We start from the raw sequence: 27,825 nt of genomic DNA, 5'->3' as shown, positions 1-27,825 counted from the left end.
ACTTGAAGTGACAATACGCAGCATGAGAAAACCACACTTCCTACCTGAAAGCAGTCACTGGTCTAAACAGGCTTAGAGCCAGCAACACAAAAGCATATCAAGTTAAATTCTGTGTTTATTCATGAAAGTAACTTGAGAAATAGCAGGTGGATCCCACTGAAGAACAGAACATTTTTCTCGCACACCTGGAAACCAGCTTCTTGCCAACCAGTTACTGTGTTTCAGGTTTGAAGGCGAGCCAGTAGGTACATTCAATTCCTCTGCCATTCACACCCATATTACCTCGGCCAGGGCTCCTCAACCCCTGCTGCAGTCAGCTTCCCTGCCTTCCATGGGTAGGGTACAACACATGCAAGTGAGCCAGCGAGCATGTGATAGCTCACAACTTTGCCCCTACTTGTGAGAGCAGAGAAAAGGAGAAACGCTCCTGACTCAAGCCACAGGCACACAGAGCTAGATAAGAGAGATGGTTCCTGCATCCAGCTCTCACCATACTGACCTCCTCCGCTCCTGTGCTCATTCAGCAAGTATTTATGACAGCCACAGACTATGTCCCCCCCATGTCTCTCCTTGCTTGTCATTTTGCCCTTGCCCATTCTCTCCAGGACTTTGTAAAGGCAGGGCAATGATATACAGACCTCCTCCTGCCAAAGCAGCTCAGGCTCCACCGTCTAGTTAGGCAGAACGAGTATGCCATGCCCAAGGAGAACCATGGCCACTCCCTTGGTGAACAACAAACACTCTTCATGAACAGCAAAAAAGAAAAAAAAGCTTTCCAAGAAAAGCACATCTGCAAGAGAAGGTGAGGTGTAACACAGCTCTTCAAATCTATAAAAAGACACTGTAAAAAGAAAGTTACAAAGAACTGTTTCAACTGAAGCAAGAGAGAAGTAAGGTGCTAAAGGAAGCAGGTTTTAATAGTGCCAGAAGTTTTATAATGAATGGTTTATGAGATTTTTGGAGCCTCCATGACAAAAAGTTTCAAAAACAAGTCCACCAAAAACACCTTTTGCAAGCACGCCCAGTCCTGCTATATGAAATCAGACAAGACAGACATTCAGACGTGGATCCTTCCTCCCTTCGCTAAGCTCAATTACACAGCGAAACAGAGCTAAAGGGCCACCCTCCCTCATTCACCCCCATGCCTCCTTGTTGCAACATTTCATTTAACCAAAACAAAATGTACAGAAAGGAAATAGGAGCCAAGCTCTGGGGTTAGCAACAGGTCCAAGAAACTAAAAAAACGTTAAGAGAACTTAGAAAATGACTAGTTACTGCACATACAAGGTCCTTCAGTAACAATCTCAAAATGCACGTCTGATGTCCCACCAAATACAATACCGAAGGATTTACACTACACAGTGTTTGTGGCACACTAATAGTTATTAATGAATAACATCAAATAGATGAGTAGCAAACTATTTCATGGCTAGATTGTTTCCAAATGGAAACAGATCCCCTTTTCATCAAGATAAAGCAAATGCCAATACCTATCTTTTTTTAAATGAAATTAGTGGTGGCTGAAAAAAGCAGAAGTTTGTCCATACAAAATATGTTCTGCTCTAGCAAATTCTGAAGGAACTGTGGAAATATAACAGGTTTAACTGTGGACTTGTCTGATGAAACAAGTCAAATGCAGTAAGCTCCCCCCACCAGCTGGTAAAGTAACACAGGCAATGTTACACAAACTACAGTTCTTCATTCCAAAGTGTGTAGACAGACACACAATTTCACTGGGAAGGGCACAGATTAAAACGTGCTTGAGACAATACAGTGGCAACAGAGGAACTCCTTGAGACATTTCAAAAAGCCAGCAGAATGGTTTGTGTTGGATTCCACACTTGGAAAGGAAGGAAAGTTGTGAAAGGCATCCTCTGCGAGATCCCTCCACCTTACATACAGAAATGTATACCTTTCTAACCTTTTACCAAGACACACCTCAGCCCCACAACCACACTACTCTATTAGGGCAAGGGAAAGAGTACTCAAGGCCAAGGCAGGGAGATAAAAGGTATCATTATGCAACTGATTTTACATGGGTGTGGCTCACTGGGTTGATTAGCTTACTTATTTGCATGACCAAAGTAGTCAGAGGCCCTGCTGGGGTTTGTGCGCATTAGACCCTATACACGTGTAATGAAAAAAAAGTTATCCTCAGCCCTGCCCATTGATCCACTTCCTCCAGACGCACCAGTACAAGCCGAAGGTGGAAGAGGTAAAGCTGCCGACAGACCAGCCGGCACCGGAGCGGGATTACGATCACAGCATCCTGCCTCCCGCTGCGGCAGCCGGTCAGAGCGTGCTGCCCCTCTGACAGCATCAGATCTGAAATAGCCCAAGTCAGAATGAGTGGGCTGTGCAAAATGCTGGGAGATCAGGGGAGGAAGCAATTGCAGATGGAAAACCAAATACCTGCTGCAGCTTTCCAGAAATACCCACGAGAGGGCAGCATGTGCCAGCATATGGAACAGGCAGCCCAGCAGGAAAGTGCTAAAAATTAATCTTTTTGAAAGTAAAAAATATAATGTAGGCATGGGAAACCTGCAAATCTGCGGAAGGCTGGGTAGCACAAGCTCTTTTCTACTTGGGCACTGGAAAAGTGAGGAAAGCATCAGCTTCAAAGTTCATGAACTAGCACCCGAGTTTGGCATTTGATGCTGCCGGATGCAATTCCAACACTGCACGCAGCAGGCTCCCTGCAGTGTTTCTTCGGTCCTTACACGTTTGTCTTCTGGCACTAGGCCTGACGTTTTCATGAGTGACCTTTGTGCAAGCTGTGACACAAGACTCATGTTGGTCCTGCACTTCTGGACTTAACGTGAGAAAAGATGATGTCCAAATTGACACAATTTTATAAAAAAATTACAAAGGTGCTCTTCCCAGACTGCCCGATATGTTGTGCGCTATTTTCTCATTCAGCTGAGCAAGGCACAAGCACAAAATTGGCACAGGATCTGTTGCTACACATTTGATCAATGCCCTAATATCCCAGCATCTCAACAAGATTCATAGCAAACACAAAGCACATTCATCAGGTGTCTGAATACAAATGCTATCTTGACAATGTGCTTCTGAAGGAAAAGGGAACCAGGAAAACTCATAGCATAAGAACATTTAAATTAGCGGTTTCTTGCTTTGTAAGATCTTACAACAGCCACATGCTGCCAACAGAAGAAATAATTTCCTATTATCTATAATGACAAGAGCCTTGCACAGGAGATTCACCCTCCCCTAGGGTTCAATGAAGAATTCAGTCCTTAACAATGCAATTTATTCCCTTCTACAGCTGCAAAGTAGAATTTTCATACAATACCTTAATACACCGCTCTAACTGTATGCTTTCCTTTACCTCCTTCCTACACTCTGCCATTAATAATCCTTTAATACCCGTACTAGTGCAAAGCTATAGGAAAACAAACAACTATTTTCTCTTTCAAAGGAAATCTGATTCTGATAGTTTTGCAGGGTCTAAGTCACCAAATGCTATCCTTCAATTACTACATGAAGAAACCTCTTCTTAGATAATTAAAGGGCTCTGAATCATGACTTGTTTCTCTTGGACACCACCCAACACTGCTCTTCTGAGATCTACCTTCACCCCTTGATAGATGGGCCATAGAAAAGGAACATTATCTCTAATTTTAGGAGGCATTTGAAGTAACAGCACAGAAAAGGCAGCAAAGAATATCAGAAGCCTGCAAAACAGTTTAACTTACTACTCCAATGCGCATCACAATCTCAGAAATTCAGAGATAGATATTAAATTTAAAAGTCCCTATGTTTCTCTTAACCTGAGGGATAACCAGAAATTAATATGAAAAGAGCAATTTTTCAATTTTATTTCTAAACTGTAGTAACTATACTGCACTTGCTACCTGCCCATGCAGTCTAAAGATGAAGTCTGGCAAAACGGGAAGCCTGTCTCACTTCAGTGCAAGGTTCCCTCTATTAAAAGCCTTACAAATGTAGATATATTCACTACACAGGGTTACCCAGAGGGTATTTTGTTCATCAGCTTGGCTTCAGACTAGCACTCCTGATGCTTCGTCTGTAACACACGGATAAAAGTTTAGGTCTGATCTCACTTCTTTAGACATCAGTGGTTTGCTTCAACAGATTTTGGAGTTTGGAGGGCCACCTCTTATTTCAGCATTACTCTGGGGACATATGCAGCCCCACCAGTAGCATTCCACAGCTGAATTGGAGGACAGATAACCATGGAGTACTTCTAAAGAATTATTATAAACCAAATTTGATTCTATTCCAGCAAGGCACTTTCCACTGAGTTTCTCTTCACATTCAACTACATAGACAAGGACCTTAACAAAAAACAAAAAAAAACCCAACAACCAAGCAAAAACACCCCACCCACCCCCCAAAAAAAAAAACCACCACCAAAAAGCCACCCTTAAACTTTTGTACTTTACAACCCCCATTGTTATTATGGAGAATGAACAACAGAAATACAATACTTCATGCTGTGAGTTAGGATTAAAGCATCTATTTAGCATTATTTACTGGGAGTCAGGGGAATGGGGCAAAAATTCCCCTCTATATTCTGTTCAGCCAGCTACCTGACTGCTGGAAAGATACTTAAAAGCAGAAAGCATAAGAAATTAGTTTAGTTTTAGAAAAAACACTCTCAACACAGCCAATCTAAACAGTACCACATATAAAACTTGCTACAAGGTTGCTCTGTCAACAAGGCTTTGTTGAAGGATGTTATGCTGCCCACGGCAGCAGAGAAACCACCACACCAACTCCATAAATGCTCTGTTTTAAAATGAAATGCTTTTCTGTGATCACCCAGAAACAGAAGCACTCACAAAAAAGACCTTCCTAGGGGCCACAGGTCACAGCACTTAGGAAATGCCTGGAGAGTTCTTCTGCTTTATTAATGGAATGGGATCTATTCGTCTGGAGTCTCTTGTCTAATCAATTAACAGCAGCAGCAATATGCCACACCATATTACGGTGCCAAGCACCAGTATTACAAAAGCCTGCTATCACCGACTTCTGACAAAGAACAAACAAGACAGAGTGCAAATATAAATATACCCTTAAAAACTGAAGGCCTTAACCATTTTCCCTGAGACCTTATGCTAAGTAATGTTCAGTTACTGGAAGACATCACACTTACTAAAGCCTCAAATGATGGAAAGAGACATCATCCTGCTCCAGCCATGGCCCCTTGTCAAACTTCAGGTACTCAATGTCTTCGATTACCTGGAATTGGAAGATAAAAATCACACTAATTGGTGGTCTGATCAAAAGATCCAAAATCAATGCACATACCCCCCAAATGAATTAAATAATCAAAATATATTATTAAACAAGTCACCCAGCAGAAAGCCTTCACTGCTAAAGCTGCATTAAGAACCCAAATGTTTAGAGCTCACGTATCTCCCAGTCATATTTCTGCAGATCATGGCCCTGCCATAAGCACTGGGCAGACATGTGGGGGCAGCTCTGAAGTTCCTGGTGCTTTCAGCCTCGGTGAGCAGAGGACGGCAGGGAATAAATCGGCTCAGGTGCCTTATTTCCAAATTCTTACCTGATCCAAGACATTCTTCCTCAACCTGCCATTGGGGCTGAAAGGAAACAAGGAAGGTACAACCCCACCTCTAAGGCAGAATGAGGAGGAAATGGAAGTAAGTCTAAATTTAACCCCCTTTCATTGCAAACAAACACCATCACGGCTCAGTGGCATACTAACTGAGACAGGCTGAGGAGCAATTGTGGCAGCTCCCTCTCAGTGTTGCTGTGTGTGGTTCACTTCACAGAAACAGAGGTATGTTTCAGGCTGGAAAACTCCAACACACTTGAAGTAGCCATACTGACGGAAGTCCAAAGCCTCACAATTTCATCGGTCATCAGGACCTACCCACGCATGCATGCACCCCAAGCAGAAAAGAAAGGTAAAACTCACAGCTCAGCACCCAGAACCATTCATCAAGTAACACCAGCTCAGCAAATCATTCCTTCAGCATCCCCAGACTTATCAATTCCATAGTTGCGCTTCATTTAAAGCCTTACTCCACCAGAAAACAGATCTTTGCTGCTCCACTGGGTAATTGCTTAACGCAAGCCTGAGGTTATCACACACGACTGACTGGATCTGAAGGAAACCCGAACTAGTGTCAGAAAGATGCACTTAAGGTGCATGACAAGGTGTAGGTAGTAGCTTGAAACAACTTGGGAAGGAGCTCACTGTTACAGCTCTAAACACTACTTTTCAGAGGTCTTTTCCAGAAGGAAAGGATAAAGCTATGAGGTCAGGACCAAAATCCTGATGACACGTTGTTGATCCATTGACAAGTAAGCAGATGCCAGTAATAAAATGAGTGATCAAATAACAAATGAAAAATGCACCTATTCTTTACCATACAATAAATCCACTATAATTATTCCCTGCAGTCACAGGAAATGCTAAATCCCACCTATTACCACTTAAGAGGCAGTAACAAAGTGCTATTACAAAGTAGTTTCAACTATAAAGGTCTACTCTATTACCAGTATTATGTTTTTATGTTAAGAAATAATGGCTTAGAGACTATGACTGTGTAATCACTTTTCCTTAAGGCATTTGTATTTCTTTAAAACTAATTTTGCTGATAGACTTAAAAAATATCGTTGATATGACATTGCCAAAGCATATTTAAAGCTTCAAGCAAGTTTAGATTTCTTTAACCATTTCCAATGTCCTACAAAGAGGCAAAGTTGATAAGTCAGATACTGTAGCTGAGATCATATGAAACCTACTTCTCACAATGAAAAAAGCCAATGACAAATCCACCTGTTGATGGAAAATATTTCAATCTTCAAAAAACACTACAGAAAATTACGCCATAACATTTTTTTTAAAAGAGTTTTCAAAATTGTATTTAGAAACCCCTTCTTCCTACCAGACTGTTGTAACATAACTTCCCTAGATAAGCATTCAATGATGTAAAGAGAAAGAAAGGTATATGGTAAGCTAGTTCAAATATTCATTATTTATTTTAATTATTTAATTTAAAAGCTGAACCTCCACCATACTTCCCATTAGCTATGCAAAAGCAATTACTTCTCTACTCCACAGCAAAGCTTTGGAAATTCACCACTATGGCTGATGACAGGACTAATAATAGAGTTGTTAAGAATAGAGCTCAGAGTATGTTGTGGGGAAAAAGTAATCTGTATCCAAATTAGTTTTGCACACTCTTTATTATCACATCAGAATATATTTCTCCCAGCAGCCCATTAACAATAGTATCAGCCGCCTGACCAGACTAGAACAGCTTAATTTATAAGGAATGCCCTGGTACCCCCTGGGAATTAGCAGCAAATGAATGATTTAAACCCGATCACAGCACAACTTGTAATAACGTACAGGAGAGATCAGGTCTTAATATACTGCAGAGCACACTAGGATTTAGAAAAAACGGTTTCAATAATGAGACCCCTCTCCATAATCTTTGCAACTAAGCCAATACGAGCATCTTACAAACTCTAAGCTCGTTTCACAGCGATCCAGTCAGTGCTGTTACTGCAAGAGCTGGGGGGTGGCAGGCAGAAGGTGACACTGTTCTTGTTTACGGGGGACACCACCACCAAATCTCAATAGGCCGCTCTCAGATGACTTCTCCCCACACTCCTCCCTCACAGGTTGTTTCTTTAGGCAAGAGATAGAAGCAGCAATGCAGGCTACAACCCTACAGAGTTCAGAACACAACTTGTAGGAAGGAGTTCAGCTGACATAAAGCACCTACAACTGAAAAATTCCTGCAGGCTGCCTCTGGAGCACTTCACTTTTGTACTGGCGAAGGACAGAGCACAGAGCTGCTCTGTCAGCAGCCCCCTATCTTCACCACATTCTCCAGCTCAGGCAAGCTGGTGACGCTGAGTAAAACTGATACATAAATACAAAACACCAGCCACAAACACAAGAGGAATAGAAACAATTTCAGTTCAGTTTCAGTTCTTTTCTACATTCACCTCTTTAATACCCAGGGCTTCTAAAAAATTTAAACAAGTATCCAGCTAAGTTTTTACCTCCAGTTTTATCCTCATGCAAAAGCAGTCTGAAAAACCCTAATGAAGTTCGTTTCAGCCACTACAACCAACGTTAATTACAATATAAACCCCCAACTGATCTATTTAAAACACACTTCAGAAACGAAAGTAACTTCTAAGTTGTATACGTCTGCTATGAGCAAATCAAAAGCCATTAAACTATAAGGTCATAAAAAAATTAAGCTCCCAAATCACACAGCAAATAGTCTGTAGATTGAAGCTAGCTAACAGTTAAACATTGCTATCAACAGGATACAGCTGTGTAAACAAAACATCCTACAAGACAGAGCCAAATCCCTCCTGCCAACCTTTATTTCCAAATTTCAACAATTTCATTCCAAAGATAAACTGAATCTGAACAGAAGTGGGAAAAAACAACTTTATTTTCTGGAGTGGAAAGAGTACCAATTGCTATAGCTAACATCTAACAATGAAAATGATACCATCTTGTACTTTGACTTCAAAATAATAATCCTTCCTCTAGTCCAGATTTGTCCAACCAAATTAAGAACTACATCAGCGCATACTGATGACCCTATGTAGAGTAATGACACAAGATTGCTGAGCTTGGTAGACTCTCTACTTGAGCAGTAAGAGCTTTAGCTGACTTTAAATCCTGATTTAAAGGATTAAAATTAAATCCCTAGCAATTGGTTTTACTACACACACACAGAAAAAAAAAAAAAAAAAGAAAAGAAGCAGCAAACTGCTTTATTCTGACCACTTCAAGACACACTCAGAGAGAAGGAAGGGGAGAAAAAACAAACACCAACCTCATCCCAACTTCCTCTTACTTCTTCTACCGAACATCTGTGGCTACCCTTCCTGAAACACCACAGTTCTCAAATCTTATCCTTTATGTTATCTGGAAAAAATACTAGAATTACTCAATATTAACATTCACACCCTGACCTCGATATTTTGTTCAATTCAGCTTCTTCTCATTTCATTATTTTTGTCGCTCAAAAAAACACCTGCAAACACAACAGAGAATATTATTCCTGGATGCTGATCTTTCTTGCCACCAAGGACACTTTCCACTGTAAAGCTGAATCTTCATGGTGGCTGCAAGTGTATGAACTTCAACAAGGAGTGTATTCCAGCTGCTACATGCCTTAGCTACTACAGAAGCAAGGGCACCCCTACCCTGCTAGCACTAAAATAATACTATAGCTTCTTATGCATGAGAACAACGAGGCTGCACTCTCAGTCTTTCACAGGGTTACTTGCAAGACTGAAACCTCAAAAGATTCAAGAGCTATTTGGTCATTTCAGGACTAAGGCAAAAAGGTGAAAATTTACCCTCCTCAAGGCATTTTTTCCCCTTCCTGAAAATGATACAGAAAGATTCATGTCAGAATCATCAGCTGGCAAAAGTTGCAGGTAGCTATCTGCATAAATACAGTGGATCCCAGAACAAAGGGAAAGGCCTTTGGTTTGGTGGGGTTTTTTTGAAGCTTCCAAACCCACCTTATTTCCAGAGATCTTAGAAATTTTGCAGTACTCCAAATGCAAGCACTTGCCTCCTTGAAGTGTGATTTCACAAAGAACTTCTATTTATCTGCAGTCACACCAAAGGCACTAGCCCTTTTAGTGGGTATAAATTCAAACTGCCTCACGAATCTACTGGTTAATAACGATAACTTCTATTATCAAGTGCATGAGCATCCAGAAATCCAGCTACAACAAGGCAGGATCCAAAGTGTGGTGCACAACCATATTCTCACGAAGGGAACTAAAAGGCCTAGAAACACACAGCAATGCAGCTAACGTGTCCAATTTTAGGACCGGGAAAGTCCTTATCAATGTCTTCTGCTTCACAAAGATTTTGCATGGGAACACGAGGATATTAGTTGCAGGATATTTTAATGTACAAGGCTAACTAAAATCTACACTTCGTTCCTCTGAAAAAAGTCAGTCTTAAAAGAAGAAAGTTTACTGCAGACTTCAACCGAAACAGATTCATCGCCAACTCCTACAGCAGGACCCAAGCTGAAAGATCCAGGAGATTTTCCAGCCCCTTGCTCCCAGGACTGCTCTCAGCATTACAGGATGTGGAATATCCCTTTGGTCAGTCCAGGTCAGGCACCCCAGCTGCATCCCCTCCCAAACCTCTGCACACCCCCAGCCTAACTGCCAGGGGAAGAATGAGAAACAGAGACAGCCTTGACGCTGCGCAAGCGTTGCTCAGCAATAGCTAAAATACTGGTGCGTTATCAACACTGTGCTGGTCAGATCCAAGGCACAGCACCATATACACTCTTGCAAAGAAAATTAACTTGATCCCTGTCAAACCCAGTCCATCAGCAAGTGGGCACAGCAGTGACAGGCTGCCTTGTGCAACACTTCAAAACGTTCGAATGTGTTTTGTTTGGGGTTTTTTTGAGAGCTTCACAAAGGCAGTCAGCAGTCAGAAACCTCCCTTGCTATCAATGCCAAGGTTGGGCTTAAGGATCTTTAGTGAAGCACTGACTTGGAAGCTGAGCTAGGAAAGGCTCTAGGGCATGTCCCATAGCAAGATGGAAGCGCCCACACAGAACTCCATGCAAACCCCTCCAGTAAGATGGCCTGCTACCTGCTGAGTGTCATATGTAGTGCAGGTGGGTGGACGAGTGCTGATATACCAAAATGAATGTTGCTTTCCTTTCACATCTGATTTGGGAAACCCCATTATGCTTCCCCAAACTTCTCCCCTTCACCGAACTAGTAAGTTTTCCATCTCAAAGTAATCACCCTGCCACTTCTCTCTTCCCAGCTGAATCAGGAATTAATTGCATACTGCTGTATAAAGCTCTGGATCTACTTCCTAAAGCAGAACACAATATAACCAGTCTCATATTTCTTTTCGTCTCTAACAGAGGAAAGGAGAGCATTAAGTGGACTCTGGAAAGGTTATCAGAGCTTTCAAACAAGAAACACAGAGAATGAAAATATTAAAAATCAGCAAGACCTATCTGAAAAATTATTTTTCAGTTAATGTGCGCAGCTGAGATCCTTACTGCTATTTTAGAATTTGAGTGAGTTTTGAGGGCCTTGCCGCATAACCTTCATCCCTCGAACTGAAATGCACCCACTACAAACCTGTCCAGGATTACCAAAACCTCACTGCTCTTTCCAGCAAGGGACAGCAGCTACAGAGAAAAGTTAACAATGGGAAAGCAAAAGGCTTGTTATGCCACTAGTGACCCTCCATGAGCAAGAACGTTTGTTGAAATAAGGCAAATATATTATACCTACTCCAAGAAATGACACAGTTGAGTGGGAAGAAGCAGTGATCTCAGGTTAATCTTATCACATAAGAGATGGCTTATTTCTAGCAATGAGAGGGCAATTTATCTGGCTTGGTCCAGGACTAACATGTCTGGCAAAAACATTTGGGGGGAAAAAAAAAAAAATGCAGTTTAGATAGCACATGTTAGCTCATACAAAGGAATAACCCCGGGTTACAAAGCTTATAACAGCTCTGTTTATTCAGCTCTTCATTACAACCAAATAACGATGCACTTTTAGAAAACAGCTATTTTATCACATAGGAACCTATATACCAGCCTGGATCACAGGAAGCTGCAATGACAAAGCCAACAGAGACAGACCTTATACTGGTAGACAAAGCCTCAGCTGAATGCTGGGGGTGACTCACCTTTTGGGAACTGATGATATTAACCAAACTGAGCTATGAAGAGCCTAGCACATCCCACCAGCCACTTCAAAGAGGGATGCTGACTGAACAGCCAAACACTGCACAGCCCAGCAAGAACTCAGGCTACTCTGTTTTCACCTCCCTCACAGAATTTTCTTGGAAAAAACAAACCAAATCTGGAAACACCCAGCATAAGTTACAGCAGACAAAAGATACTAAAAAATGGTAGTGATAATCATGTGGCTTACAGGAGGTTTTGCTTACTCAGCCAGCCAGGTATCTTGGCAGAAAGGATGGCAGGTGAGATTTCCCCTTTCCTGACAAAATGACATGTACTCATCAAAATATTCTAGTACAGACCCAGCCCAGATCTTTGTTATAGCAACAAACACTAAATGCATTAAATAGTTAACAAGTTTGTTATCTAGGACAACATGTTCTCTTTACATTTCACTCTTGTAAGTTTAAAAGAAAAACAATCAATATATGCAACAAACTCTTACCTTCTCCACATCCTCTGCCTCAGTTGCTGTGTACTGCAGGACTTCAGTGGTCTCACTGCAAAGAGGAAAAAAAATTTAATTTCCCTGACAACTGCTCTACCCATCTTTTCCCCTATTCTGAAACGAAGCAGAAATGAAGTTAAAAGGCAAAAACAACCAGAATAATCACAATTTTTTAGAATGCTTATGGAGTTCTTGCAACAGAATTCCTCTTAGACCTGTAAGTTGCTTCTTTCTTGGTGGAAAACTGTTTTTAAAGGGCAAAGGGCCTGTGTTATCTACATAGTTTCAGTTCAAAAGAAACAAAAGAAAAATTCCACCTATGAATTTTTTCCATTTCACTAGTACAGATACATGCCCCAATTACAACTGCCCAATCTATTTGAAGCCAAGTGAAATTCTCAACCAGCCCAACCAGAAACTTCATTAGACCTTGCTTTTCAGAAGTACATTAACACCTGTGGCTAATTTCAAAGAAAAGAATACCTTCATTCATCATTATTTAGTAAGACTGAGCTAACTGAACCAATACAAAGGCAGGCAGCAGACTCTGTAAGTATAAAAACATTTAAGACAGGTGATAGCTTCCCGGTTACAAGATTGTTTTCTTATTCAAACATCAACCTTCTCAGAAAAAGTCACTTGCACAGCAGGGCCACAATAGGAGTTCCCATATGAACACGTTTCATTACTACATATGCACAGCTGCCCTGAGTAACAGTCATTGCCAAACCTGCTCCAGCCACCCTGGAAGGCCTTTCCTTCAGTGAACAAAAACTTAAAGAGAAAATAAAATGGATGCCCAATGTGCACAGTATAGCAAACAAACATATAACAAACACAGCAAAGCAGAAGGGCATGGAGAAGAATCTGCAGACTTTTTGCTTAGCACAACCACTTCCAAGTTTAATCAGGATTAAGGCTGGCAATCTAAGTTACTTTAAGTGGTCACGTTATCAAAACAACTTAACTGCAGCAGTCCGAACTAGTTCCCGGTCTGCATTAACACTGGTCAGTGAAAACAACTCTAGTATAAAAATTCATTTATAAAATGCCTTTATTCCTACAGACCCCTAGGCTCCTAGTCAGCCATTCAACTGTTGCTCCTGAGAGGGGAATTACTTAAGAGTTTGTTCTCAACTTGAGAACAAAGCAGAATGCCTCCCACAACTCTTCAGTCACAGAGAGAAAATAAATGACCTCTTTTTAAAAGGGAGCTGCTTGACAGCGTAGCACGCATAACCCACATCTTCAATATCAACTGTCAGTAATCGAAGGGCAAGGTCAGACTTCACCAGTGTCTTATACTGGCAATTGCATTAACAATGCAGATCAAATCACTTGATACTCTGCAGATTATTAGGGCTTTCATTAAGAGAAGACAGCTGCTCAGTGGAAGCAGTATTGGATACGAAAGAGAACATTAGCAATCTTAGGGCTTTGGACCAGGAAAAGAAAAATCTAAAAACAAGAGCTCTTTGTTCAAAATCATGAGGTACTACTTGCTACAGCACCAAGCTCACAAATCACTACCCAAAGAAACATTGAAAGACATTCATAAACACGCTGGACTAGAAAGGAAGCACCAATTTTAAGACAGCCAGATATCCATTATAAAACGCACCATTTCAAGCAGCATCAAGCTGCTCCAAATAAATGGAACAAGGTAACAGGAATTTTGTTAAGTGACAAACTAGTCTGTTTTCCTGCTGCATTTCAAGAAAAGCAAGAGAACAAGCAAACACAAGCTTGAACAAGCAAACATAGGCTTGAACATGGAAAGCATGAAGGAGTTTGTTCAACAGTCTGTAATAACTCTTTCTAGCCTCTTTGACCCAGATTTTGGTCATCCCCAAGAGTTAGGGAATCAAATACTTAAGTCTGCCTACAGACTAGGAACCAGGCATAAATATTCTTCACTGCATCACCCCGCAAGCCAGCAGGTGAAGCTTCTGTACATTTATCCAATATACAAGCCATCAGTGAGGTCCAGAGATGCACAAAGCTAAAGTTTCACACATTCAGAACTCCCCCACATCAAGGGGAAAGAGACATCCTTCTTCAGACCCAAGCACAAAGATTGACCTGACAAGCTATTGTAAGCCCATCTGCTGATGAGGATGACAACCAGAGGGTGTTTGCTTGGTAAGCGTACTGACCATGTACAGACAAAGGGGAAAGAGTTGAAATCACAGCAGGACCAGGTCTAGGATTTAGCCTCACTAAACGCTACGGTATATTTCTGGAGCTCAATTTGATCCAAAGAACAAGCAGCATTTTTCTTCTCGCCAGTGAATTCAAAACAGTTCTGCCCTCAGGGAGATGACAGTCCCAAGGCCTCCCACCCTCCCTCTCCATCCTTAGCCCCCTTCATTCCCTTCCAAGAGCTGTGGGGGATGCACTGGGAAGCAGCTGACCATACACCGCACCAACAACTTCTGCCCTGTATGAATGACAAGCTCAATACGAAGTTATCCAGTTCAATTGCTGACAGCGCAATTACACTGATTTACCCTGGGAGACGGAGCAAGAAAGCAAGGTGAAACAAGCAGGCTGCAATACACCTGAAGGCCTACTGTGATTTAAATGCAACTCAATCAGCTCCATGCATACACTGAACCTTGCACAATTACTGATTGTTTTGATGTAAGGTAGGTCTGGCTCTGTGACCTTTAAGAGTTTCCCTTCCAGAAAGCTGTTTGAGGGACCAAGACTACTTTACATTCATGTACTTTTAGATTTTTCAGACAAATTGATTTTGGATAGAGCTCTTCTATAAGAATTTGGATAGCTGGCAAACTATAACAGTCTCATCTCAAGTTTACAGTGCACACATCCTTGCTTCCCAGACAGAGACAGCCAGGAGAACCCAGAGACAAGTACCTTTAAACTCTGAGAGCAAGTAGCAGTGCAGTCTTTATTTACCAGCACCAACAAACCCATCAAATCCTTTTTAAATGTGTAAGAGCATCAGGTATATGCCTCATGAGGTAGAGAAACAACTACAAAAGGGAACGGTCCCTTACCTGAAAGCCTTTCACCTCTCCCACCATACCACTGACAAGAAGCTAGCCAAAGCTGTGACAACTGAAAGGAAATTTTAGGAGAGAAAAATTCCAAACTCTCCAAAAAGGCCTGAGAAAGCCTTATACTGCATCACACTCTCTTCAGATCATGCAAACACAAAACCACATCTATAGCTATAGCTCCAAGAAAGCACACTAACCACTGTTGCCAGCCACCACAAAGAGAAGCAAAGGTGTTTATGACAACCACATACAAAATAGCATCAGAAAGGGAGACAGAACTTGTTTCCACGATGCGAACTGACCAGACTCCTGGGTTTGCCCCTGAAGAGCTCTTAACTATGGAAACATTTATACTTCCTTGTACCTGACTCCATGACAGCAAAGTCACAATGCCCAGGACAGCGGGATGAAAAAAAAAAAAAAAAAATACACTGCACATCAGGGCTCATTAGTTTTGCAACATATAAGGTAGGTCAATGAAATCAAATTAATTTACTATTGTACAACACTTCCCACACTCTGAATCTATTCAGAGTCAAAAAACAGCTTTACAAAGCTCACACCCAAAAAGGCTTCATTTTTGTTCTTCCAGCACTGCAACACAATTACGCACAGTTGTTATGCCATGAATGCAATACCCAGTCATTAGGACATAATACCATACCACGTAGCACAAGGACGATTTCTCACAACAGGATTTTATTTGATTGTCAGAGATTTTATGATTTGCACACATTTTTATTCAGACTTAGATGAAACATTTTGGTTTGCTAACCTGATCTCTGGTAAGAAGGTTTTCTTGTAAGCATCCTCAATGCCCTGGAGATACAAAGGAGACACCTTTTTCTCATATGGCTAAAACACAAACAGAAAACAATGATGTGAAATTACTTTTCTTTCTTTTCCCACCAGTACAGATTCCAGCCTAAACAGAAGGCACTGCCACAATATCTGCCAAGAGTTCACTCTTGTATTAACAATGAAACATCTGAATGAACCATGTACACATCAATGAAAATTCAAAGAACTAAGACACACTTGGAGTGTTTAGAACTTTTTACACAGCAGTAAATATATCTAGAGTACCCCAAGGAACAAGTCAGTCTGTGTTAATCATTGCTTTGCCTTGTACTATTATGCCCATGGTGTTAATAATTAGCCATGTCAGTAAGATTCTTTTGATAAGCTTGTGAATCTAGAAAGAAAGGGAGTCAGGTTTAACAGAAGAATCTAAAAGCGAAAAAGTTTCTTCCAATTTATTTCAGTTTGTTACAGGAATCACCTCATTTGCCCTGAGGCTCACATAAACTAAGAGAACCATACATCAACAGCCTCAAAAAGATCAGCTTTCCAAGGACCAATCAATCTCAGCTACCTGCCCATTCAAGGAAGTTTTATATAAACATCCAGAAAATGGAAGATTGTCTGAGACTGCCTTTTCAATGCGAGGGCCAACATGCACTCATTTGCTGTCTAAGTCAAGTGCATGGGCAACCATCCAGTCCAAAATCTTTCTTTAAAGTTTCAATGGATATCATACCTACTGTTAAAACAGTTCATCTTCCACACAGTGTACTTCAATGCCACATTTGCAAAATGCCAGGAGTTTCTCTAATCTACCATTGCTCCTTCAGTTCAATCCTAAAATTAAAATACATTTCCTGCTTGAAATGCTCATTCAAGTTGCCCATTATGTTGGAAGGATCTGTGTCTCTGCTTGTTGGGCCTACTGGAGGGCTTTTCTTTTTCCAGTGCCCTGCAACAACAGCATGCTGAACATCAAACATTCCATCTGCCAAGGCGGCAGAATTCCCCAAAATACCATCCCCAAAACAAGCACTACAATGTTCAGTAGTGCCACTGAGTCAGAAAGTTACAAGTTACACCAGCAATTTCTGCCTAAAGGTCTCAAAAATGCCACCAACTTTTATGCTTACAAAAGAAAAAGAACTCAAATTCCCACGATACATTAAAAAGTTTCTAATTCTGTCACTGAAGTTGCCAAAAGAAAAACGCTATGGTTTTCCAGTACAAGAGTATCTTGTTCATTAAAGTGCAGAGGCACATTCAGTCATGGCCTAAACTGCTGGAGGGCAGAAGGGCAGAGCCATTCAACCAGCAGACTAAGCAACTCAGGCCATGCAGATCACAAAGCGGCAAGGGCAGCCTTCCATTTACGGCTTTGAAGCCGCTTCCCTTTGGCAATCATCAGGCTCCCTCTTAAATGAGCAGGAAACCACAAAACGAAATGCTACTAGGTCACCCTAGCACACTCACACACACACTTCGAGAGAAACGGGCATCACCAGCATTTAAGAGACCCGACAATTTTCCTACAAGAAAGCTTTTCTTTATTAATCTATCAGGCTTTCCACAGTTAAATACTTCACTCGACGAAATTTTCCATAGCCTTTGAACAAGGTACAAGGTAAACATTATTTAATCGTCATAACACATCTGAGACTACTTACAAGCACATGTCCAAGTATCACAGAAGGGGGATGCAAAGACCCAGACCAAAAACCTTCTTTAGATTAGTCATTATCGAAAAGCACCCTACAGCTTTTCCGATCCAAGACTATTTCAACAAGCCAGCCACCTAATATGCTGATATAAAGAGAGGTAATTTGAAGACAATGCTACAGAACTAAGTTTATTTTCTTTTCTTTTTACCAGTAGTCTCCATCCAATACCACGGCTTCAAGAACAGATTATCTTGGAGAGAAACTATGCCACCCTCAAAGGGTTCCGAGAGCAAAAGTGAGAATGTTCCACAACTGTCAAAGATCAGTAATAGGTAAGAGTCACATACCATGACCTCAGACTAGACTGAAGTTGCACTAGTGACAAGAAGCAACTGGACTTCTCATCAACTTTACATCAGAATAGCCAGAAAACACCCTGAATTTTGTATTTCATGGAATACCTATACAAAATTAGTGTTCAGTTTAAAACTGGTGGTTTCACTGTGTTAATACAAAAGCACCAAACAGTAATTTTCTTAATTTCAGAAAGTTAACTGAACTTGCTGATCACAAGTGACCTGTGTTGACACTGTGTGGGTCTGAAAAAGCAGTCGGCTGGGGAAGCTGGAGACAGGGACCACAGCTGGGTCTTCCGATACTCAAAAGTACAGATAATCTTAGAGTGTATTGCAAGAAGCACATTACCTGGATATGACTCCTGATGTGGCAGCTACAGAGGCTGGTTTTTAAGAGCTGGTGAATTTTATACAATTTCTCAGTACAGAAATGGCAGCATACTGCTGCAAGTCAAAAAGTTGATTTTTGCATTTTTTAGAGAAAACATACCAGAATACCCACACAGTCACCACCAACACACAGTTCTTACACCTAAGAGGATAAGAACCTTTTCAGAAGCAGAATTCTGCACCAAAGCCCACAGGACTCATGCATAAAGGTTTGATTACAACAGACATTAACAGTCAGCAACAGCAGCAAGACATAAAATTACCTCGCCTTTATCTTGAATCCTCTTCTGCACCTCTGGGACAGGTACATCTATATAAATGACCAAGTGAGGTGGCAGGAATTCACAAATGCTGTTCTCTTTGATCTCCTTGTAGTGATCGAGACCTGTACAAAAAAAAATGAACCAAATACACTGGAGAGCTAAAGGCAGCCCAGCTGAACACATACACACTTCACAAACGAGGACAAGTGCAATAGGAACAGTGTGATTATAATCTGTCTCGTAATGAACCCTCAATCATTTCCTGAGTGGTTTTTCCTGCACTTGCTAAACACATTCTATTTGCAATTAAACCACATCCTCCACCTTTGTATTTGTATCTCCTCTTCCTGGCTGATACAACAAGTTTAGGGTAGGGTTTTCTTCAAATAGGATTCAGGAAGTTTTTAGAATAAACACTCTTCCAGAAACAGAAAGTAAAACACAATTAAACTAAGAAGCTGCATGCACTGTCACAAGAATCTAACAGCAGCTATTATCAAAGAGGGGGTTTATTTCTAACAAGTTTAGAGAAACTTAGGTTTTGCCCACCATCTATTTAGAGACAGCCCCTCAAAACATCAAGGAGAGACTGCAGCACTCAGGTCACCTGAGGTGACCACCGGCTGGGGCTGCCTTCTGCCACAGCCTCATCCACAAAATAAATGGCCCCAACCTCCTACAAAGATGACAGTGTGGCAAAGGTGAACAAACACAACTAAAGTCCCAGAGGTCATTACTGATTACTGGAAGAGAACTGAAAACGCATGCGCCCTCGGTGGCTCTAAAATGCCACATTAAATAAGCCTCACCACCCGCAGAAGAGCTGTTTCATGATACCGCTTCAGCAGAAGGTCACATGTTTCAAGAAGACTTTGCAAGAACTTGTACTCTATTTTCTACAAGGGGGGAAACCCAAGGATGAGGCAGGCATCTGCCTTGCCCTCCAATGCCTACAAGAAATCATGTTGAGGAAAACCAAATATTTTAAGGCATCACCAATCCAGCAACGTCCCTCTTCACCTGTACTGGAGGCATGCTGTGCACTACTGTTACTCAGTAGCTCTGTGCTCCACGTGAGCAACAGCAGATCTTCTCTCCAAAAACACAACCACCAGGCTGCCCTTTGGAGGACCTCACCTTCCCATGCAGAAAAATGTATCTGAGAGGAGCTGGTCAGGTCTGTGGTTCTACCACATCAATAACCTAAAGCATTTTGTGGGTAATAGTTGGTGATTAGGAAGCCACACAGGTTCAGGGGAAGCATCAATTCAAATTAAAATGGCACGAATAGCACAGGCTCCATTAAACCTAAATCTAGTGCAAGCTTTCCTCAATAAGGCTCATTGGCTTAGCTAGAAATGTAGTGCCAGGCTTTCAAATTCAAACAGCTTGTGAAAAATTTAAAGCCCACTGTGCTTGGCACCACAGTAAGTCAGCAGTACCTCTAATCAAGATGTATGCTGTGTAAGGATTCCAGCAATCCATTACTTATTACTAGCATTTTATATTAAATAGAAATTGTGGGTCGCTGGGCTTTGTTTGCCTCACCATCACAGAGCAGTAAGACAGTTCATTACAACCAGCTCTCAAACACATTCAGCAACAAGTTGCAACTTACAGCAGGTGTTAAAAAACAAATATACACCTCCTAAATCTAAGCCAAATCAAACAGGACTGAAGCAGCACGAGGCAGTCAGGGGAACAATTATCTTCACCTGATGAGTAGTCAAAATGCCAGATTTGCTAAGAACAGGCAGAAACAAGAATTTCAACAGCAATTTACTAAAGGGTCAGCTGATGACTGGGCTTTACGGTTATTTTCTACATACTTTCAAACTCAGCGCTAAGTTTGCACATTTGGCTGTGGCTGGTCTCCTATGTGTCTCACAACTGCTCCATTCCTAGCCAAGGGATGGAGACTCTATGCATCTGTCCACAAGGCACCAGCACAGTAACACTGCACTGCTCAGGAGCTCACCACCCATAACCCCAAACCACAGAATCACACCCAGGTTGGAAGGAACATCCACAGATCATGTTGCTCAGCCAGTCTGCTCAGAATGGGGTGAACTAGAGCAAGTGGCTCAGGACTGTGTCCGAGTGTTCTGAGTATCTCCAGGATAGAGATCCCACAGCCTCCCCAGGCAATCTGCTCTAAGTTTTCACTACCTTCACAGTAGAAAATGTTTTTTTTTCTTATAAATTGAACCTCTTGTATTTCAAGGCCCTTTGCCTTTTGTCCTCTCACGAAGTGCCACTGAGGAGAGACTGGATCCACACAGTACTTTTCCCCCGTCAAGTATTTTTAGACATAAACACCATCAGGGATTTATACACCCCCCTGAGCCTTGCCTTCTCTTCTCCAGGCCAAAAAGCCCCAGTTCTCTCAATCTCTCCTCATGCATTGGATGCTCTACTTTCTTAATGACCTTCAGGGCTTTTGCTAGACTCCCTCCAGTAAGTTCACATCTTTTTTTTTTTTAACTGGTAGCCCAGAACTGGGCACAGTACTCCAGTTTTGATGAGAGCAACATCCTCGTCCCCTGGGATACACTAGTTATTGGCCTCCAGCTGGACTTTGCACTGTTGATCACAATCCTTTGAGCCCAGCAGTTCAGCCACTTTTCAATTCACTGCCTGCATAACTAAACCATCAGTTTTTCAGTGATGAGGTTATGAGAGACAGCACTGAAAGCCTTGCTTAATATAAACAATAGCCACTGCTCTCTGCTCATCCACTGAGCTAGCCTGCTATGAGGAGCTGACTAGCAGCTGTTTAAGTGTGATTTCCTTTTCATAAAACTATGACGACTATTATCCATCACCTAAACATCTTCATATGTTTGGACATTGCTTCCAGGAGGATTTGCTCCATCAGATCAAGCTGAGGCTGACTGGCCTGTAACTCCCTGGATCCTCCTCCTTGCCCTTCTTGAAGACAAGGGCAACATTTGTCTTCTCTGACATTCGGAGCAGGCCTGGCTCTTTAAGGCAAGTAGGACAAACCCTGCTGGCCCATTATTTACCTCCCACCTAATACTCCAAGATCATGGTCTCCCCAAAGGACCTCTAGTCTTCATCAGCATCCTCACCACACGTTCAGGGAACTACAGGAGTCTCTGGCTGACAGGACACGAGCAATACACAGAATACATGTTCTTTAACATATCAGCAGAACCAAAGCCTCAAAGAAAACCTGGAAGTCTCATGGCTGGAGGTTGGTCCTTGATGCACAGAACAGCAAGGTGCTAAGCACCTTACAAACAACTCTGAGTATTTAAAGGACACCATCTTCCAAGCAGGCTTTTTTGTTTCTTTTTTAAAACCTAAACTACCACACTTCTGACAGATTACAGCAAAACAACTTCCTTTGGCATGCAAGTAACTTACATCGCTTGTGGATATAGCCTTGTTTAAACATTGCATCCAGAAACACAAAGTCGCTGTAGGGAGAGCGCTCCATCACTACACCTTGTCCTGCAATTGAAAGGAGGTTCCAGTCAGCAAGGCTCAAAGAGACTGCTGGCAGAAACATTTAAAATTATAGACAATACTTCTCTTACAGTCAATTTTCTGAATGCTTTTCTAGAAAATTTAAATAAAATCAAAGAGCAAGCTTTTGGCTCACTAAAACATACTGGATACGTATGCTGAACATGCCTGTCTCACCCACATATTCTCCTACTGTACCTATTACTAGAGTACTTAAATGTGTCAAACTTTCTGGTATCCACATATTTTCATCTTTTTTGGGAAACACTTACTAAAGCATAAGCAACAGGTAAATCAGTGTTGGTATAGGAAATCTTCTCTCAACAGAAGACACTCAAATTGTAACACCACCACCACACAACAGTATTTAATGAAATAAAGACTGAACAAAAGACACCATTAGGAACTAAGTCTAGGAAGAGTTTTAAAAAGGCCATACAACACAAAGCTATCTTGGTATGTTTAAAATGCCTTTTTGAGAATAATCAGGGCTTGCCAAATGAAAACTAATGAACTTGGTAATGTGTACATATTTCCTTTGCTTGAAAGGATATAAGATACTGTTCCAACAGAAAACATGCAAAGTATTTTTCCAAATGGCTGCTCACATGTACTCACTAAGGGGGAAAAAAATATAAAAAGCTTAACCATTCAAGAGCCTTCCATTTTAAAATGCAGGTATTAGCAAAGCACTTACACAGCTTACTTGCAACTTACACTCAGATGTTAATTCAGAAATGAAATTTATTCACTGTGAAATCTAACCTGTGCTCAGCAGATGCTCCAATGCATCAGCATACTGTAAAACACGATTACCAAACAGCCAAGCTTGCAGTCGATAAGAGTGTCCATCAGGGCATTTCGGATCATTGTAAAACCTCTCTAGGTTACAGAAACCATTAAATTTCTCATGCAGCAGTGTTCCGTCTGCCGTGATTCTGTTTAGGTAATGGATATCTGCTTCTGGGAAGTATTTCATCCCTGACAAAAAAGAAACCCACAACAGAGCACCAATCAATATATAAGTTTTGTTCCTTTACAGTAAACATCTATGCAGCTCAAATATATAGCTTTACATTGAACAACTCTTGAAAACAGCACAAAAACCTTTGGTCAATCACATCACAGAGGGCAGACAAACCCAAATTTGAAGTATTGCCACCTTCCACCTCCCCAGTGCGAGCTGAGCTATCATTCTACGCAGAATCTTTTTGCCACCAATCCTCTAATCCCCTTGATGCTCTGGTGTACACCCATGCAGAAAATCCTACCTCTCGAGGTGCTCAGTGACTCTATCAGAGGTAGGAGCCCAGTGAGCAAAATGACTTCATTAGAACTGAATTTTTTTCAAAACAAATCATACCTACACAAGCATCCCACGGATCTGACAAATATCCCATCCTCATCTCAAGCCTCACCAACATTTTACTCTCCCCTTACCAATAAGCTTTCCACATCAACTGTGGCACTGCCTAAGTAATAATTCAAGAGTTTATTGGTGAACTAACTTTCTTTGCACAAGAATGACAACCGTAATGACAAATTCTATTAACTATTACAGAAATAGGTAAAATAAGAGATACCTAGTTTTTCTGCTACTAGTTTTGCAAGCTTGCCCTTCCCAGAAGATAAGTTTCCCTCCACTGTAAAGACTTTGCTGTATTCAGTGAACTTTCTCATAGCTCTGTCTCCCAACATATAAGCCAGCCAACCATACTCCAAATTCCACTTGGGGCTGATATGAATTCTTGCCTGAAAAAAAAACACACCAAAATTAAATTTTCAGTTTTCTTAGCTGAACTGGGCATGCTCAACATGCAGCTTTTTCAGACCTTCTGCACATGCATGAAGATACATACTCGCACATCTAATGCAAGGAATTTTCATACAGTATAGTGCTGCCATTTCAGCTTCACAACTGAAGCAATATTTAGGCTGAGAAGCTCTTCATGAAAAAGCAAGGCTGAGAAGGCAGAAACCATAAAACAACTTTCAGTGCCTTTAAAACTTGAAGTGGGACTGCTCTGCCAGAACTCCACTCTGAACCTACACGACAGAAACTTCTCAGATTTACTGAAGGCCAGAGACATGACGTGCCCTGCATTCCCAAGGGAGATCAAACAGTAAACTTTTGCTTGTACTTTTGTTTGTTTGCTTGTTGTTGGGTAGATATTAACATTAAACCCTCCCCCAGACCCTCAGAACTTCCTCCCAGACTCTCAGGCGAGTTCCAGCTTCATTTCTGCATGAGACAGTATCTGGGCAAAGGTGGAAAGAAATAACCACCCATAAAGCTGAAAGCAGCACCTTACTGAGCCCTGCTCAGCAAAGCTGCCCAGAAACCTTGGCAAAAATCGAATAAGTCTTCTTCTGAGCAACGTAGTGGCATTACACATATGAGATTTTATTTTTGTTTAAAATTCTTCCGCCTGCACCACCAAAGACCACATTCCCAAGGTGAAGGTCACTGGGTCACCACGCTCTGGTCTCAGGTATTTACTCATGCCTTTACCTTAAATCTCACCTCCTCTCCATCGCCCCTGCACTGGCCCACCGGGAATATCCCCTCCTAAGGGGCAGCCCAGCATCCCCCCGCCCTAGGGCGGCCCCCAGCGCTCCCAGGAGCGCAGGAACGCCGGTGGGAGCGAGCAGAGGCCGGCCCGGGAGCCCAGCCCCGCTGCTGAAGGGCGGGGAGAGGGCGCCAGCAGCACAGGCCGCAGCGGCCCCGGCACCCCAAGGTGAGCCCGCCCGGCCGCGCCGAGGGGCGGCCGCCGCAGCCGAGGGAACGCGGCTGGGCACAGGGCCCTCCCCCTTCCCCGGCCCCCCTCACCGCCGGTACAACGGAGCTCCCCAGGCGGCCCCGAGCGGCGGCGGCAGCGGCCGGGCCCAGCTTGGCCACCCACAAGGACATGGCGGCGCTGAGGTGACAGCGCCGGCCCCGCCGCGACGATAAGTTGCGGGCGCGGGGTGATGACGTCACGGATAGCCCCGCGGCGCCACGCCCCCTCCCGGGGTCACGCGGTGCCCGCCGCGGCTGTTCCCGCCGCTGGCCGCGGGGGCCGGTGGCAGCGCCACCCGCGGTGACACCCCCGTCCGCTCCGGTGCTGCCCAGCCCCTGGGAGCGCAGCCGGGGCGGGCGGGCAGCCGCGCTGTGGCCCGCCGGCGGGAGGCAGGGCCCGGGGGCGCCGGGTTGGCCCTGGGGGGTCCCGGTACAGGCAGAGCGGGCAGGGGGCGAGGGGCAGGGAGCTGCCCGCCTCTCCCGCGCTGTGCCCGGCAAAGCAGAGCTCCCTCACGCCTCCAGTGTCGCTTCCCTGGCAAACGTTGTTCCCTCGGGAAGTCCCACGGCTCTGGGAGGAGAACCGGTGGTGGGACAATGACACGGCTGCATGGTGTCCTTGGTGGCTCCGCGGGCGTTGACCCCTCGGCCCAAATGGGCAGGCGGCCTCGTGCCACAGCCCCCCACGCTCCCCCTGCCCGCTGGGTCCGTGGGTCAGGGGCAGTGGGACTGCCAGGGCTCGAGCTCTGGGGATGCGAGTTGCTTATTCCTGGCTTTTCTGCCATGACAGGCACACTGTCCGTCGTGTCGCTTCCCATCAGCCGCCGTGTGGGCTCACACAGTCGGACGCGAAGGGTGCAGCCCGGGCGCCCCCCTGCCTCCTCACCCCCGCCGGGGCACCCAAGGCAGCCTCACCTCCTACCCGGCAGGGGGCTGCAAGACTCATGGCGGGACCTAAACCCCTAACCCTAAAAACCCCTAACCCTAAAAACTGCTCCCCGTTCCAGACTGGTGGGGACCCAGCCGTTAGAATGAAGGCCCCGGTGGCTGGCTACCCACAGCATTCCGGATTTACACAGCCAAAGAGGTGGAAACCAAGACCTACCTCCTTCTCCAGCTCTTTGGGAGCTGGTGACCTGGGACAGTTCCCACTTCCCCATCTAAAATGCTTCCTACCCTCTGCTTTGGGCCTTTGATTTGGGCTGTGTTTGCTAGCCATTGCTAGCAGGGGACAGCGTGACACCCTCCATACCAGCGCCTTAGAGTCATCCCCTCCCTCTCTGGATTCTCGCTGTTCTCAAAGAAGAGGATGGTGAAGGTCCATCAGCCTCCATGTGCATTTGTCACTCTCTGATGCCACCAGCTGCCAGCCTGAGGTTGCTTGGCCACCATGGAGAGAGAACCCTCATAACTCTCTGCAGAGCGAAGAGCATCTGCCTGGTGCTTCTCACTGTTGCTCTCTGCTTGTGGCAGAGCTGCATGGGCCTCCTTCAGGAGGGATGGGAGTCAATAACATTGATGGCCTCCAGAAATGAAAGATGGACTGGGAATGGAGGCTACAATGAGGTGGCACAGAGAGGACATGGGGGACAACTCACCAGCGTGTGCTTCTGCAGTCAAGATGTACCCAGCCTGTTTGGGCAAATCCCGCAGCAGGCTCAGTGCTCGGGTGGCAGCAGCCAAGGACAAGCTCCTCATGCAAGCATTGGAGCTGGCCAGCTGCAGCTCGGGCCAACCCTACCACTGCTGCCTGCAGCTGGGCCTGGGGGTGCTGCAGGAGAAGGGATGCTTTAACCTTAGGGCAGGAGAAGACACCTGGAAAGCACCCTAATGCCCACCCAGCAGGCAGACGTGGTGGTGGCGGACTTCACCGCTGCTCTTGGAGGTTTTGCTGATCTTTGCCACAAGATGGGGCTGGGTAATGCTGAAGGAAAGCTGCTTTCCCCCTGCCCGCCACCATGACTTGTCCCGTGGAGCTGTGTTAGGAGCACCGACAGGTCCCCATACCTCCCAGGGCTTGCTGGAGACTTTGGAAAGGCTGCCAAGATGCTGTTCACATCTGGGGGTATCACATCCAAAGCATCTTCTCTGTAGAAGCCGCTCCTGTCTCCATACTGCTGCAGTGACCAGTGGCAGTTTTGCTTCCCCTTACTTCTTGTTTTGCTGCTCCATGTTTGCCAACAGGAAAGCTGGAGAAACTGTTCTGCTTTGGGAAGCTTGCAGAGCAGATTTGCTTTGCATCTGAAAATATCCATCTGCCTGGCCAGCCTGACCTCCTGTGTTGGTCAAGGAGCAGAAAACTGCAGAGAAATCTCTGAATCAACCAGAGTTTCTGGCTCTCTAACACTCAGCTTTTGACCGAGCTTGGAAATGCCTCGATGAAACAAGTGGTGGGGGAAGGAGCCAGATCAAGGAGACGTCAGAGCAGGAAGGGACAGCTGTGCCCCTTGCCAAGTATCTCCCTGGTACCTAAGACCACGCTCCCTGGGCTGAGATTTCTTTAATTTGCTGGAAAAGAAACTCTTCCAGAAAAGGGAGCAAGTGCAGGCTTAGTGCTGCCTTTGCTGCCTTGCAGAGCAGGTCTGCTGCCACTCTGGGCCAGCTCGGAGAGCCAGGGGGGCAGAAAACCATCACTGTCACCTGCAGGGTTAGTCCCTGCAATGCTCTGCTGACATGGCAGGGGCTGGCACTGCTCCCTAACCTGTGATCAGTCTCTGCCTGACTTCTTCCTCCATAATCACATTTCTTCATCTCTTTATCTCCTGCTTTCAACCATCACATAATTCCCAGCCTGCTGTCTCCTTAGGGACTGGCGTAGCTTGTGGGGGAGGCAGGGCAGCTCCTTGCCGGTACTGC

At 43.8% G+C, this 27,825-nt stretch overlaps 2 protein-coding genes across 2 annotated transcripts in view; one reads left to right on the top strand and one right to left on the bottom strand.

The window, feature by feature from the left end:
• Positions 1-25,176, bottom strand: part of NDUFA10 (NADH:ubiquinone oxidoreductase subunit A10) — a 43,118-nt gene extending 17,942 nt beyond the window's left edge. Inside the window, exons 1-8 of the mRNA XM_056348312.1 lie at positions 25,024-25,176; positions 23,777-23,945; positions 22,959-23,174; positions 22,092-22,178; positions 18,702-18,823; positions 16,003-16,082; positions 12,199-12,253; positions 5,141-5,226 (exon numbers count right to left, since the gene is read on the bottom strand). Of these exons, the coding sequence (XP_056204287.1) occupies positions 5,141-5,226; positions 12,199-12,253; positions 16,003-16,082; positions 18,702-18,823; positions 22,092-22,178; positions 22,959-23,174; positions 23,777-23,945; positions 25,024-25,104 (896 nt within the window). The 5' untranslated portion in view covers positions 25,105-25,176. The remainder of the gene's footprint in view (positions 1-5,140; positions 5,227-12,198; positions 12,254-16,002; positions 16,083-18,701; positions 18,824-22,091; positions 22,179-22,958; positions 23,175-23,776; positions 23,946-25,023) is intronic.
• LOC130153468 (aryl hydrocarbon receptor-like) overlaps positions 23,955-27,825 on the top strand; it is a 38,494-nt gene continuing 34,623 nt past the window's right edge. The window contains exon 1 of the mRNA XM_056348309.1: positions 23,955-24,685. The gene's annotated coding sequence lies outside the window, so the exon portion shown is untranslated. The remainder of the gene's footprint in view (positions 24,686-27,825) is intronic.

This window comes from Falco biarmicus, chromosome 8 (genome assembly GCF_023638135.1).
Source record: "Falco biarmicus isolate bFalBia1 chromosome 8, bFalBia1.pri, whole genome shotgun sequence".
NCBI classification, from domain to species: domain Eukaryota; kingdom Metazoa; phylum Chordata; class Aves; order Falconiformes; family Falconidae; genus Falco; species Falco biarmicus.
This window is presented reverse-complemented; position numbering and strand designations above follow the sequence as displayed.